At 39.5% G+C, this 16,609-nt stretch overlaps 1 protein-coding gene across 2 annotated transcripts; it reads right to left on the bottom strand.

The window, feature by feature from the left end:
• Positions 1-22: 22 nt before the first annotated feature.
• Positions 23-14,834, bottom strand: acsl2 (acyl-CoA synthetase long chain family member 2). Of its 2 annotated transcripts, XM_034691064.1 has the most exons (21): positions 14,722-14,807; positions 9,031-9,077; positions 8,131-8,381; positions 7,916-8,030; positions 7,316-7,380; positions 7,135-7,236; positions 6,389-6,488; positions 4,917-5,095; positions 4,764-4,796; positions 4,524-4,575; positions 4,303-4,376; positions 3,930-4,007; positions 3,715-3,849; positions 3,486-3,620; positions 2,830-2,998; positions 2,426-2,514; positions 2,224-2,340; positions 1,318-1,461; positions 1,128-1,229; positions 963-1,034; positions 23-880 (listed from the first exon to the last, which is right to left on the bottom strand). In XM_034691064.1, the coding sequence occupies exons 3-21, from the start codon at positions 8,377-8,379 to the stop codon at positions 740-742; spliced, it is 2,151 nt and encodes a 716-aa protein (XP_034546955.1). In that variant the 5' UTR covers positions 8,380-8,381; positions 9,031-9,077; positions 14,722-14,807; the 3' UTR covers positions 23-739. The 2 variants fall into 2 exon arrangements, with proteins under 2 accessions (XP_034546955.1, XP_034546954.1); XM_034691063.1 differs by lacking the exon at positions 9,031-9,077 and having other exon boundaries at positions 14,722-14,834.
• Positions 14,835-16,609: the final 1,775 nt, after the last annotated feature.

Raw genomic sequence — 16,609 nt, 5'->3', positions numbered from 1 at the left:
TACATTGAGTGTAAACACACGATTTTCAAGTTATTAACCTTTATTTCTATTCACTTTTGCTTTACTGGAATTAGTCAGTAGTGTCCTGTCAACAGTCTTAATACAAGCAATATATACAGTTCAGACATTTGTTGATTATACAGATCATTGCTGGTTAAAACCCTCATTAGTTTGAATGATTTAACCTTAGATGAAGGGTTACAAGCTCTTGGTGGTGCTTTAGGAAAACCAATAAGAAATGCTAAACCAGTGAGTGATCCAGGATGCTCAGGAAAAGCTTTTGAGATTTCAATTCAAAGACCCGATGATCGTGAAATACAAAACCTGTTAATGGCACATCTACAACAAACAACACCCAAGCGGTGTCCCTTCAAGAATCCTGACGGAGCAGCTTTGTTTAAGAGAGTAGCTTCTGTGATTTTTCTCTCTATAAAACATTCATCAGTAAAATCTCCCCGTGAACCCAAACTCTGAATTAGTGACAAAAACAACAGTGAGACTTGAAAGGAAAAGGAATGTGGTTTGGATTTTTTAAACGTTATAACACAAAATAAATTGTGCAAGAGTGGACATGAGTTAAAAATGAATTAAAGAAAGATATCAATATCCCAAAACGGACCCAAATTTGTTATAAAAATAAGGCACTGTTGGATTTCTTAAATTTTCTCTTGGGTCTCTTTTCCCTTTTCGGACACAAGACGGCCTCAGTCATTGTGCGTGAGTTACTGAATTCAGTCCTTTAAATGGCCGTCTTGCTATACATGTTTGATATTTGTTCCTGAAAGACCCTGCGGATGTCTGCACGTCTGCTTTTCAAAGTGGGGGTGAGAAGGCCGTTGGCGATACTGAATGATTCTGGATGCAAGTGCAGGTCCTTCACCTGGAGGAAAGAACAGGTAAAACACCCAGACCAAACAGTCATCATTTGAAGTCTTGTTGATTTTTAGAAAGAGACTCCTTACTTGTTCAAAAGACTTAAGCCCAGCTTCCTTTCCCACCACTTTCATGTCCTCTAGTACTGCCTTCTTTACATCCTGTTGGTAGACCAATAACCCAGTCAGTTCAGTTCTTAAAAGACAGAGATCTTAAGTAGTATTGTTACGAGATTGAGGATTTATGAGACATACAGGATTCTGGCACAGCTCCTCATAGGATCCCACAATCCCTCGCTCTTTCACCCAGTCAACAAACACCTCAGGATCAGGTACAACAATGCCTATTAGAAAAGACTGGAAACATGAAACATAAGAAACAATTCAGATCTGAACCACAACAAATTAATTTTAAATATGGATCAAGTTGTGTCACTCATTGTACCTGTAAACTATCTCCGTGCACGAACACCTGAAGCACAGGAACACATCGCGTGTAGACATTTTCTATCTTCTCTGGAGCGATGTACTCTCCCTGGGACAACTTGAAGATGTGCTTCTTCCTGTCAACGATGCGTAGTGTCCCATTCTGATGGATAAAAAAAAAAAAACACACACATTTACCCACTTACAAGGGACAAGGAAATTATATCTTTCCACTTGTGCCAGCTACTTTCTTTTTGAATGATTTCCCAAAGCTTGGCCTGACCCTGGACAAGAAAAAAAAAAATTGTCTGGACTTACGGCTGGGAAAAAAACTAGTCGCCAAACGTTGGAAACCTCCACACTCACTCTCTGTCCGTTCTGACATATTTGGACATTGTTTATTCGGAGTTGTCAATAGCCAGAGTCCACGGAGCAAAAGGCTCTGCCATAGAGGCTTGGTATTCACTTCCAACGAACCTCCATGGGTTTCAGGTGTAACGTGTAACTGAGGTTTGTAGTTCTGGGTCCGGGGAATGGGTGGGTTTTATTTGGGTTTTTTATTTTTATTTTTATTTTTATTTTTATTAAATTTTTGTTGTCTTGTTTTGTGTATGTTTTTTATTTATTATGTTAATTTATTATGATTATTACTATCATTATTATTTATCTTAATTGTGTATTCATGGTATTTGTACATTCACTTCAATTCAATTCAAAACCTTTATTTATTCTCGAAAAGACATTGAGGTTTTCCTCATTTCCAATGTCGTCGAGATCGCAGGCACATTATAAACCTTTGTATAGGTATGTGAACATGTACTGTATTTTTTTGCAATGTCCATATGTCTATCCATACTTTATATATTTTATTTTTTTATTTTATTATATGGAAAGTGAAAATCTTTCCACTTGTGTGTAATCTTACAGGAAGCCACTGGCCCACGTCCCCACTGTGCAGCCAGCCATCACTGTCCAAGGCCTCGGCTGTCCTCTCTGGGTCCTTCAGGTAACCTCTGAACACGCTGGGTCCACGAATACAGATCTGACAGGACACAGACATGAGAAGCGTCAGCGGGACAACAGACTAGTGAAAGATGTAGTTTGACAAAATCTTAAGATTAGCACACCTCTCCTTCTCCATTCTTAGCGTAGTAGTTCATGTCAGGGATGTCTACCACCTTCACCATGGCACAGGGCAGAGGAGCACCAACATGACCTGGCAAAGATATATCCAAACACCAAGTTAAGAAGTGGAGCTCCTTGGATGAATCCATTGGTATATTAACTTGATAAAAGAACATGAATTACTAAACATTTTGATTTTACAAGCCAAAGTGTCAAGCATCTGCTGTGTCCAGTTTCTGAAATGAAAAATGTGCCTCTTTTTGTTTTGTAGTCTGAAAGTTTTTGTACTTTTATTGTTGGTTTGACAAAAAATAAATATGAAGAGATCATTTTGAGCTCTGGAAAATTTGTAACAAGAGTCACATTTTTTTGACTACAGTAAATATTCAGAAAAAAGATGTCTTACCTGCGCTCCAGTCTCCAGGCATGGAGAAAGTGCAGCCTGCAGTGCACTCAGTCTGTCCATAGCCCTCAAAGATCAAACAGCCCAGTGTGGCCCTGAGGAAGGACAGCACCGTGGGGGAGATGGGTGCTGAAGCTGTTAGGGCAAACCGCAGATTTCCTCCTAAGTTGGCCTGCAACACGAGTCATGCAGTCAGTTAACATACAACCATACTGAACGTAAAAGCAACAAGTCCTTCTGAATACATTTTCACCCTGAACCACATTTCTGTCTGCATTGACTAAACTGAGCCAAAAACCTTCTGTTTCTTTCTCGCCTGTGCGCCTGCCTTTCCAATGCTCTCCCACAGGGCCGATATGCTCTGGGTGATTTTGGCATTGATTACTGGAACACTGCTCTCTTGGAAAGTTTGGATACAAATGCATTGGCTATATGGAGGGCTGCTGGTGTACATGAACTTCTGTGTCGAACACTGCAAAAATATAAGTGGTGACACCATCTGAGTCATTGATTGACAGAGAATAAGCTATTACAAACTGATGTGAAATTACAGTTTTATGGGAGTTATATCTGTTGAGGTCATTGCTTGTGTACTTCCTTAGTGGTGATATTCAACAGCAGCAACTTAGGGAAGTAAAATGGAGATTCAAGCAACTGACCTGGATCCTGTTGAACACCAGTTTGTCCCACAGACTGTTGTTTCGCACAACCCCACTGCTGAGCTCGGCCTGCTTTCTCCTCACAGCATAATGAAGCAGAGCTCGCCGTAATGGAGAGGTCACTGAACCGAGGATCTTTATAATAAAAACATTACAAAGCAAGATTTATGGTAGCATACTAAGTGCTTGATCTACCAGGAAATGACATGGTGTGAACCTATGGACTGACCTTGTCATAGATGCGATTGAGTAAACGAGGCACGACAGGGAAGAAGGTGGGTTTAAGAGTTTTGATGTCATCCATAAGAAGAGAAATATCACCTTGGTAAAAACCTACTCTGGCCCCATGGCAGAACATGGAGACCTGGAACAGAAAAGGACTTAATTCAGGGTTTACATATAAACACACTACAATTTAAATGATCTGAAGGAGGGATGGAATACCTGAATCATCCTCTCAAACATGTGGGCAAGCGGCAGGTATGAGATCGACACATCCTCTTGCCTGATAACAAACGAACCCTGAGAGAGAACGAGACACAGAAATGAGCAAAAGCACAGGGGAGAGATAAAGCCTTGCAGGCAATCAAACACGCTGTACGTCTTTTCCAGCAGCAGTTAGATAGCTGCATCTTTATACAGGGGCAATTAGTTAAAGTACCTTGCAGCGACAGGGGCAATCAAACAGCCAATTAATCATACCATTAGCCACAGCAGGGAGAGGGACAGTTTGGAGACAGACACACATGCAGACGGGATGTGATGCTAGCTGTGAGCCTGTTCTCAATTAGACAAGGAGGTGGAAGTGTAGACAGACCTCCAGGATCTTAATGACAGAGGAAGTGTTGGAGGCGATGTTGCCGTGGGTGATCATGGCTCCCTTGGGCTTCCCTGGATAAATAAACAAAGCATTATTGCAGTGCCCTGCGCGACAAAGGAAACTACAGCGGGGCCATGAGGAGAGGTTGTTAGTGGGCAGCGAAGGACACTCGTCTATTGATGTGAGTGAAGGATAATTGTGCAGAAATCAGACGCTACCTGTGGTTCCACTGGTGAAGCAAACCACGGCCAGATCCTGAGGCTGGGGTGGCTACAGCAGGAGGCAATAAAATATGAGAATGTGACAACAGGCATCCTCCTTTCTTCATTTAAGTCATGTTTATAGGTGAGCGTTAATGACATCTCATAAGGATAACACTATAATCCTGGGAGTTAGAGGGGGATTAGCTATTTACTGGGACCAGTTTGATGCGGTGTTGTAGCAACTGAGAGACTCACCACAGGATCTTTGAGGTTCTGCCTGCCCAGGTCCTAAGATGTGGACAAGGAGGGGTTATTCATACAATTTACGTATCACTATTGATGACTAAATTAAAGGGGAAACACTCAGATGAGTGCATTACAGGGATTTAGTGCTTCCACCCCGCTCACCATGAGCTGCTCAAGTTTCAAAACCTCCACCTCGCATTTATTCGCCCTCTCCGCGAAGGCATCACTGAAATCGCTAAAGAGAACCAGGCAGGAGAGCGTTGGAGTCTCGCCTTTCTCCTTGTTCTCCAACAGAGCAGCAGCCTTGTCCTCCCGGTCGCAGATCACTAGAGTGATTTCAGCTGGCAAGAGACCAAAATGACCAAAACTAAATGATTCTGTACAGGTACACTCAAATGTCACAGTAGCAACTGAGAGACTTACAACATGATGACAACTCTATTAAGACTGAGCATTAAAAAAATGATGTAATATACTCTACATTCACACAAACTGATACTAAATTAATAGCACATGGTGATATCAACTAATGTTTCTGGAAAAAATATATGGTTAATGTCCAAACATATAACAAGTGGTGGAAACCATATAACTGCATTTCTTTTCTCATTGCCATTGTGTGCTCATCCACAGTTATCTTACAGGTAGAGCTGCCTGTGATTTAAGATGAAGAATTGACATGGCAATGTATAATAATTATATAATATGCAACACCACTTTAATGATCAAATCAATGATTCACAACATTTTAACTTTAAAGATGCTACCAAAACCTCCTTCGTGTATTATTTCCCTTCCACACTTAAAGACTAATTAAACAATGTTTACCAAAACAAGAAAAAAAAATAACATACGAGAATTATACAAAAAGGTGAATCAGAAGGTCATAGCTTTGCTTCTCTCCTATTCTATTCCTAATTTTAGACCTGCTATGTGACAGAACCAGAACAGTAGATGTGTTTACTGACAATACATGTTTGCTTGTACTTTTAAAAAGAGGGCCAGTAAGAACTTTTTATGAAGTATCTCTTTCCAAAATTCCACTTTCACAAAAGTTTACACAAGTAAAGCATCCAAGTTTTTTTTATTGTTGCTTTTGCTGAGTTAATGCAGACTCCCTACACTGTATTTTTTAATAACAACGATAACAACAACAACAACAACAACAATAACAACAACAATCATCATAATAACAATAATCACCATCATCATCATCATCATAACGATAATAATACTAATGCTACTACTACTAATAATAATAATAACAATAATAATAAAAAACAACAATAACAATTATAAAGATAATGATGACAAAAATAATAATAATAATAATAAAATAATAATGATGATAATAATAATAATAATAATAATAATAGTAATAACAATAATAATGATAATGATGACAATAATAATAATAATAATAATAATAATAATAATAACAATAATAATGATAATGATGACAATAATAATAATAATAATAATAATAATAATAATGTTGATAATGCTTATAATGCTAATAATAATCACAGCAATAATAATAATAACAATAATGATAATAATCATAATCATAATCATAATCATAATAATATGTTTTTTGTTGTGATGGTTATTGTTTCATATGCAGGTTTTCTCACCAAGGTTGAGGATGTGGACCATGGCCTCCAGCCCCAGTGTGTCATACAGAGGCACCACTGCCATGGAGTAGGTGTAGCAGGCCAGCTCTGAGATAATCCACTGTGAGCAGCAGAGGGAGACAAAGAAGCATGTTTAGACTCATTTACAGTTGTCACCCTCTACTGACTACTTTCGAGAGTTTGGTATCTAAACATTAGTGCATTAAGATTTACCTCATCGTGCATTTCATATTTAAAAACTAAAAAACAAACTGAAAAACAAAATTTAAACACAAAAACAAAAACCTAGCAGACAGTGTTTAGAAGTGTCTGATGAGAGTTTAAGAGCTCTGATGGAGCAGAAAATTATCTTTTACTTGCAGTGTCTCACAGGAATTAACAAAATGGCTTTGTCTGATGATTATTTTAAAATATCTATTTTGAGGCAGGCATCATCAAATACAAACTGCCCTTGAGACCAACATCCTTCACTCGCACTTTGCTCTCCAAATGGAAAAAAGCACTTTTTAAGGGCACTAAAAAAATCCTATTTTAATTTGAAATTGATCAAAATGTGATCCTGGGCTCCAGTAGAGACAGTCACATACTCCACAGAGAGCTGTGTAAGAACATAAATTAAGTTTGTTCTTATGACTTGAGGGCTTTTCGGAGGTTTGAGGATCAACAATCTTGATTAAAAGCAAGAACCATCCACATGTAAAAAGTTGTCAGATCACTTTTTAAACCTCACAGGGATGAATCTTTACCTCTGGTCGGTTTTGTGCAAAAATCCCAACAAACTGCTGTGGGTTGGGCTGGCAACCTTTGGCCAAGAGCCCTGAGCCCAGCACCTGGGCCTGCTCCGCCACCTGAAGACATCGAGGACACTCAGTCAAGTCACGGCAAAAACATATAGATCCTAATGAGTGATAATAAAACCTGCCCTACTTCAGTGTAGGAGATCCACTGGTAGGGCTGCTTTGGCTTTCTGAAGCCAAGACAAGGGCCATTTCCTGAAGGATAGCAGACAGCTGTGTCACATCAATGCAAACTACAGTCAGTTATCAGTTTTGCTTATGACTTAGACTAAATAAAGGTGTGTGAACATGTTAGTGAATCAGAGACAGACCAAAGTGTTTCCCAAAAACAAGCAAATTACACTGCAAAAGAAAAAAAAGGACTAGAAAATAATGCTATTAGCAGACAAATATCAAGACAAAATCATGAATATGCAAAGTTAAATTTAAACACACACATTAATATAATTGAAGGGCTATTTTTGCAGCTTTCCCCAACATTTAGTTAACTGTTTTCCCTTTAGCAACTTCAATGTAATGTAATTATAGTGCAGTGGAATTTGATAGTCTTTCTGTACGTTCTAAAGGGAATTGATGGAACAGATGTTAGAGAATGACACTTCACTTTATGCAGGATTTACAGCAGACAAGTATTTCTTATTATTGTAAATTTTCCACCCTCTTCTTTAATGTGATTAAAGGATAAATTCAGGACAAGCTTCAGTAAAATAGGTTGTAAATATGACACCACCTGCTACCCTCAGGCCTCTCTGGAACATGTCGTAGGCCGTCCTGGTGTCATCGTAGTAAAACTCCAGCAGTGAGTCATCATTAAGGAGAGCTGATCGTCTGCAGGTAGGATCTCCCTACAACACACACCCAATACAAAACTTAAATACCCTCCTTCTATAATGATGTGTGCCATTCACAAAAATCACACTGCTAAAGTCCAACATGAACACTCACATCGAGAGCTACAGACTGGGCCTGGAGATCACAGGGAGGACGCATTGGTCGAGGACGGGTCACCAGCCAGTATGCAGTGAGGGATGCCAGAGCTCCTAAACCCAGCAGAGAGGTGGGGGACAGAGACAGAGAAGACAGGGAAAAGGAGGACAGGGGCAGAGATGGCAGAAGACTCCAAAAGTCCTCAGATTCAGATCCCTTAAGTCCAGCGCTGGAACGAAGTGACCGTAACCACTCCTGGAAATGCATAGCTGAAAGCAAAGGACAAGTGGTTAAAAAAAATAATGATGATAATAATAAAACAGGAAAGTTATTCATTAATATTACATCACAAGAGCTTAATTGTGCAGCAATTTCAACCATGTAACCTGTCCACTGAAGCATGGAACAGACTAAATTAGGCTTACTGATAAATGTATTCATTCACAGAACAAACATGTACGCAATTTTGTCTCAATGATGTTTTTTATACTTCCTATGGAATATACTTCCTATTTTTGAATTTCAATGTTTTTTTTCTTTATCACTTATAAAATGTTATTTTCTACATTTGTAGCTCCAATTCTTCACTTTGTTTACCCCTTTTTTCATTTATTTGGCTGTAATGCACATAAAGAGTATGAACATTAGCAGTATTATATATTTGATTTTAACAATTATGAAATGTCTTAATAGTTACTTAATGGTTGGACTTGATTTATAAATCAGCAAGGCTAAAAATCTGCCAACTGCAATTGTGTCTTTACATACTATGTTTCAATTATAAAAGGGAATTGTAGGTTGATTGGTATGTGCCTTGATCAAATTAAAAATCAAAAATTTAAATATATCATTAATATATATCCAGTAAAACCTCCCAGAGCTCATAAAAAACATAAAACATAAAAACGGTTTCTCTACCAGCTCCGTTGAGGGACCGGTGCTTTGTTTCTCTTTGCTTTGGCACCCTGTGGACAAAGTAATACTTCATATTAGGGATGCACAATTTTATCTGAACATTATCGGTATCGGCCAACACGCCGATATCCGCCGATATAATTAACCGATAAAATAATGGGCTGCTGCACACATGTTGGGCTCATGTTTTAAGTTTAATTTGAATTTAAGCAGCAGTCTGTAAGGTACATGTAGCTGACTAATTTAGGCACATTTACTGTCAAAGAGTAAACCATTTTATTTAATTTGGGTTTAATTGCTGTACAGTTGCACTTTTCACATGTTCCCTGGGAACAGAGGTCAGGTTTACTTACTATGTCAAATGTGAAATTGGCCAAATTTGCCCTGGTTTTGGGTATACTTATGTTTGTCTCAGGGAGAGCATCATCCAAGTTTTAAGTAGGATGTATCTTTTTGTATGAATTTTGTTTGAAAGCAATTGTCATAAATAAATATGCAGTTTTAAGTATGAAGTATTTTTCTTATTTTGCACAAGAAATGAATATTACATAACAAATGTGATAAGCATATCACCATAACACTACGCTAATTCCAATACAGAAGAGAATTGATGATCTCTGCAATTAGGTGTGCGGAAAAAGTATTGGTTAAACATAAACTTGTGCTTGGGCAAGATAATGTGCTACATTAACCCTCCTGTTATGCTTGTTTCTCAGTAACAGCAATAATGTTCCTGGGTCAACTTGACCCGGGGCATATTATCCAAAAGTGTCAAAACCCAAAAAGTCCCAATACAATTTTTTAAAATGAAACATGTCACACAGTTGCAAAGAAACAATTAGTATTTGACACTTCTGACTCCTTTTAGCCTCCACTTTGACTGCCGGGTCAAGTTGACCCGAACAGTATCTATGTAATATAAACATGCAGGGGGGGTTGCAAATATGTTAAATTAATCATTTCATTTTATATGACGATTACACTAATTAAGCCAAGCAAAAGAAGTTTCACACCAAAAAATTACTTAATATTTTTTTTTTATTATTTGAACTTTCAAATGGGTCAATCTGACCCGGAACATAACAGGAGGGTTAAAATGTAACACAACCCAAATAGTTGATTTTGGCAAAAGTCCTGTCTCTGTCAAGGCAAATACCCAATCAAGGTTTTCAATTTTGAGAGTTACACCTGGGGTGGCCAATCAGATTTAAAGAGGGCTTATGCCACCCCTGGCCATCCCTCTAGACACACCCCAGATACCTTCCCCTTGACAGCAAGTTCAAGTATTAAAATCACTAGATAGAATGATTCAATCTTGTCATTGATAGTTTTGTTTGCTTTTGTATGTCATAAAGAGGCTCAGGTATTAATTTCAGTGTGTTTCATAATCAGTTGAATTGTACTCACAGGAGCTTTAACGTAACAGTTAAAACCCCAAAGATCTTCAGTGTCCAACAACACAAATCAAAGAAAAGCATCAAATCCCCACATCCAAGTGTGTGCAACCAGTGACTGTTTAAAGTATGTGCTTCATATCAACTAGTTGACTGATAATTCCAGTAAAACTTTTACCTGAAAAAAACAGTTACAAGTAGGTTTCTCTTTTACTAAGTAGTTACAGCTATGTGCATGTTAAACAGGAGAAAAACAATATAGGAATGAGAGATATGGCTTGACTCCAAGTTATTAAATTGTTAATACTTTGTTTCAGAATGTTCAAAACTGTGAAATATTCCAGTTCAGCAGCAAAAAACATTTCCAGGGGATAAATACTTGAAAAAGACACAAGACAAAGATGTTGTAGCACCCTTCTGTAACAAAGGCACATGGAAAGAAGGATGTGTCTATTTCATTCTGAGCATGCTCCTTGCTTGTCAAAACCTGGTGCAATTATCACCCCTATTTCAACTTAACTGCTGACGGTTCACGTAGAGATATGATGTGTTATGCAAGCAGCACCTCATGTTGCCCTGCGTAGCTAGCCTCAGGCAGAGATGGAGAGCTACTCAGGTCTGATTACTTCACTTCTTCTAACTCAACACCCCATTTCCAAATGATTCCGTTGCTGCCTTAGGTTACCTTCTTTTAAGTAATCTATCAGATTATATGCAGCTCCCACTTCGTCATTATGCAGTTACACCTCTTAAGAGCTGTGAACATATATTGTTGAGTTTTACTTTTGGACATCTATCCTACCATCCACCACTGTAAACTCTAATTATATCAAACAGTCTAGCCAAAGTACTTGATGCAACAAAGCCTGAAATTAAACTTTATCAAGAACTTAACTCGACTCATGAAACAGTTAATACCCAGTCTAAGGGTCTGGTTAAAAGGCTGCACCACACTGGGCCGCATGCTTGGCACTGCTCAGATGGATGAAAAGAGAAGAAAAGGCCTGTGCTGCACACATGGGAGGAGGGGTGTTGTTGGTGGAGAGACATGAGGAAGTAATAATGATTGGCTTAACAGAAACAGGCACCGAGGTTACTCTCAGTCATGTTGTCCCACCCTTTCATTCAACACAAGGAGTGTGAGAGAGCGAGAGACCCCAGGGTGTGTACAGTAGCGAGGGGTTGGTGAGGAGATGGGGTGAGGGGGAGGACCAACATAGCCCAACCCCATCATTCCCTGCCTGAAACTTTAGTAATGAAATCAAGAGTGGACAAAAGTAGGAGAAAGGGAGATGAAAACCAACTACAGATTGTCTTAAGTCCCAAAAACAAACTCCTGAAGCTGCCAATTACAGCCTCTCTCTCTCTCGCTAACCACTTCATCTTTCTACCGGCAAGGAATCCACCTCACTGAATGAATCTGGGCTTTCCCACATCTACTCCCCTCCCCACATACCCCTCAACCTCTCACCTACTTTCTCCCCCGGTACCCAATAGGAGAGAGGCTAAAGAGTGATATCACACCCCTCCCCTTCTATTAAATCACGCTGCTTCCCTTGCCCTGCATGGTCAAAATGATGCCACACTCAAAGTTAGTTTAAGCATCATTTTATAAGAATTAAACCTGCTCAGTTGCATATTCCCACCTGCTGAGGCACAAATAAAAGCAGCTGGTGATCCCCTTGAGTCATTTCAGATGATAAAGAAATTGAAAACAAAGGGATTAATGAAATATGACACATCAATAATATGACATGAGAGCTTCCTGTAGCCCCCTCACTCTCTTTTCCCATCTCTCCCCCTTTTCTCCCATTCATAAAGGCTATTGTCAAAGCACAGACAGGGACCATTGTGCTCCCAGCTTTAACTCCCTGGAAGACACCTCACAAAAGAAACGACACACACATGAGAAAATAAACTAATGGGAAAAAATGCACCTTCACTGCCTGCAAAGGAGAAAGACTTAAAAGAGCTGGCTGCACAGCTGGGTTACAAATAGAGGCACTACATCAAGTGAAGTTTGAAAAATAACAGAGCATGGAAGCACATTTTGGAGAAAACTGTATTTCATACAAGTAATGATATGAAAGAATGAAAACAAAGTGATACTCTGCTATGTAGTGCTCACTAAATGCCATAAAAAAGCAGAATGGTGGTTCACAGGAAGGCAGCAGGCATGTGACAGACAGCCTGAGGCTGTTCGCATGTCTGTGCACATTTACTCCCGCTGACAGGCAGAGACAGAGTAGAGAGCACACAAGATATTCACAGCTACAGAGGGTATACTGTTTAAAAACAAAAAAGAGAGAGAGCAACACTGGATGTTGAATGTACAAAAACAGAAACCAAAAACTGGTTTGTAGATTTGACATGGAATCAAATATAACTGTGACTTAAAGCAATGCTAAATGTCGACCTTTATCTGCATGCCACATTAGGAAAGGCTAAAATGCAACAACCTTCAAGTTAGGTGAACTAAGACTGGAGAAAACAAGAAATAACTAAATGTCATGACAGTAAAACAGCTACCATATCTGAATTCAAATCAATGCTTTTATGCTCAGTTTAGGTCAATATATGAAAAGACAGCTTCATCAAAAGTTTTAGTATGATTTTTGGAAGGAGGAGAAAGTCTTATGTGTCTGTTGACAACATGAACATACTTAAAAATAAAGAAGGAGAGGCAGCTGGACTCTAACCAGGTTTTAAATTATTATGGCGTAGCTTACAGCACAAACAAAGCTGTTGAGGCTGCTTTAAATATATGGATGAAGGAAAAAAATATTTTTATTACTTGCTGACAAACAAAGATTGACCTTGATGTTTTAGTTATTTGTAAAGCAATATTATTTGCAATTAAATCCAAAATCTATATTTGGTCTTCTTGTAGATCCAGAATTGAGTGATATTATTTCCTCAAATCCATTTACAGCAGAGAAACTGTCCCATGAACTACATCACAGAGTCAGAGGAGACTGTCCGGTAGCCTGCAGAGCTTGTGTGGTGATGAGAGCTGAGTTGAGACTGCTTCCCCCAAACCCAAAACACTACAGGAGGTGGCACTAAGGGGGGGGGGGGCATTATATGGGAGAGAGAAGCAGGAATGAACTCTGAAAACTTCCCATGTGCCCAGAGAAGTGAATGGTCCAGAGGGGAGATGAGGAGAGAGTCAGAGGAGGAAGAGAGGAGGGGGGACACGTGAGACTGACCAGGCCAAGAGAGAATGAACGAAATGCTAGGGTGTTTTCTGTCTGTGATTTCTAAATGAAGCGTGAAGAACTCAAACACACACAAATACACAAACACACTCAAACACATACACACACAATCAATGAAGGTTTTCTTGTTACAAGTGAAGGAGGTGAAGGATAAAAGTAAAAAACCTGACTTGGCATCCTGCAAACACCTTCATTTTTACAACAATGCAACTTTTGTGCTTCTCTCCAGACTTAGGCAGCAGCAACTTCACAAAATCACCATGAAAGGGATTCAATCTTACACATTTACCCTTTCTGTCACAGGCCACTTCTGAATCACTGAGTGTTTCTGTGCACCAGGGCAGATCTTGCCGCCCTGCAAGGCTTACCCACACTGAAGCCTACACCGGGGCTGTCAGACACTCCACAGAGGATGCCAGAGAGTTGGCACCAGGCCATGTGGACGGCTTTAAACATGTTGCATGATCCAGAAAATTTTGGTTTGCAGATGAAGAAACAGCAAAACAACGCAGACTGAAGAAGGAAAATGAGCTGAATGTGGCGTGGGGAAAGGAATGTTATAAGAAACTATGGTTCCCGGCTGAAACTGTATCCAACTATAATTATCGTAGCCTGGATCATTGACCAAATACCACAGCACTGTGCTTGAGTAGACAAAAACACAGAAGTGCACTAAGTGCATTTTGTAGAGTCTGGAGGGAGGCAGCAAAAATATACATTTGAACTCTGAATATAAATTAATTCTGCATCAGGAGAAATTGACAGAATCAAAACTTTGGCTGACAGAAACAGAATGAACCCCATCATTTATAGAGAGAAAACATCAGGTAACATAAATGATCTTTGAGCGCAGCATCAAGAGAGACTTAATGCAAAAGTTTTCTAACAGGTTGGGTCACCTTCACAGAGCTCCAGAGGCTGCAAACCCCCTCTCAGCTCGGTGAAACTGAGCGGTCAGCAACAAACTTTTATTGCTACACCACAAAGAAAGCCTCAATAGTTTTGGTTTGTTTGAATACGGAGCAGGCACGAATAAAACTACCAACAAATAGAGTAACAAACAAATATCAAACTGAACTTACCTTGCTAGACCACAAGCCTCAGGGGTCTCTTCAGATTGTGTTCCTAACTTTCCAGTTCAGCAGAAAATCCATCAAAATCCGTCCACATGACAAGCTTAACACAATAAACTTCTGTTTCCGGTTAAAACTTTCAAAATAAAGCCTCGATTCGATCTCCATAGGCTGTATGAAAGTGGATAGTTAATCTTAGGAAATATCATTTATGTTGGGTTTTTGAAGAAGAAAATTAAACACAGGTGGTAAGTTTTTGTCTCCCACTTTAAGATTCAAATTCATCATCTTCTGAAATATGTACTAAGAAAGAATGGAGAAAGAAAAAAAACATCTTTGGAAGAAGTAAAAGTTTTTCCTTTAATAGACTATCCACTACACTATATGGAGATGTAGGAAGTGATCATTTTTTGTTTTTAATTCCACCTCATCCCGACATTTCATATTTGACCTGAGAGAAAGGTTTAATCAAAGGTCACAACATTAGTCATTTTCTACAAACCTTGACTTAAAGCTGGGGTTGGTAGTCAGATGTAGATACACTTTTTGTTATACTGGTTAAGATTATCTTCATGTCCCGATGGCAATCAATACATAACGTGTTCTTAAAAAAGAGCGGGAAACAAGCAGCTTTCTACAGCCGGAGTAAACCTGGGAAAACACCAACCAGTCCCTGCCATCAGGAGCCAAATTATGAAACCAGACGGAGTCCGGAGGAAATGCTGCATTCAAATTCATGCTAGTTTTCCGTGACTACCAACCCTAGCTTTAACATCCGAAAATTAAACCTATATTTCCCCATGGATGTAAATGAAAACATAAGAAACAAAAAATGGGCCTTACTTTTGTATTGTGGGCAGTGGAAGCGTACCATGTCACGATCTTGTCCATTACCAACGCATTGTTTCGTTTTGAGCATAACTAGAATATTATCTTATTATCATGAAAACACAAGCAGTTTCGTGTAAGGGATACTGTATGGTTAGCAGGTTGTTATTGACCACCCTGAAGGGGTTCACCATGATTTCCATGATGATGATGGATTCTGCCTGTTAGAGCTGAGTTGGTCAGGCTCAGAGAATATATTACTGATGGTAGCAAACTTGTCAGTAAAGTACGAGGCAAACATGTCCGGGGCCAACATAGTGGAGGGGTGTGGGTTTGAGGGAGAAAGCAGAGAAGTAAAAGCAGAGAAGAGTTTGCGTGCATTGGTGGCAGCACAGATCTTTGAACGCCTTCTTAGCAGTTTTTAAGGCAGAGGTGAATGAGGAGAGTTTTTGCTGATAGTCTGTCAAGTCAGTGGGTTATTTGGATTTACGCCACTTTCTCTCAGCCGCTCTTAGCCCTGCCCTTTGCTCTCTGATCACCTCAGTGAGCCAGGGACAGGGTGGAGTGTTTCGGGCAGGCTTGGACACCAGTGGGCAGAGTTTTTCCAGAGAGGAGGTCAGTAAGGAGCAGAATGAGTCTGTAGCTTCATTAGTGGAGAGTGTGAAGGACTCGTTACATGAGGCCATAGCCGCTGAGACCTCATCAGACAGCTTAGTTGGGTCAAATGACCAAATGTTTCTGCGGTATGATAAGAACTGAGTAGTGGATTGTTGAGATTCGGGTAATCCAAGCGAAAACTGAATAAAGCAATGGTCAGAGAGGTGAAGAGGAGTCACACTCAGATCAGCTGTGGAGCAGTTGCGTATCAGTATCAGATCCAGTGTATTGCCAGCTTTGTGTGTTGGAAGCGTTGCAATCTGTTTTAAGCCAAAGGAGGATAATAGAGAGATAAAATCAGTTGCCTGGGCTTTATCCATGTGGATGTTCATGTCTCCTATAACTACCAGTGGTGAGCCATCATCAGGTATGTCTGAGAGCATGTACAGTTCCACAGTGAAGCTGTCCAAGT

The sequence above is a fragment of the Notolabrus celidotus genome, chromosome 9, assembly GCF_009762535.1.
Source record: "Notolabrus celidotus isolate fNotCel1 chromosome 9, fNotCel1.pri, whole genome shotgun sequence".
In the NCBI taxonomy this organism is placed as follows: Eukaryota; Metazoa; Chordata; class Actinopteri; order Labriformes; family Labridae; genus Notolabrus; species Notolabrus celidotus.
This window is presented reverse-complemented; position numbering and strand designations above follow the sequence as displayed.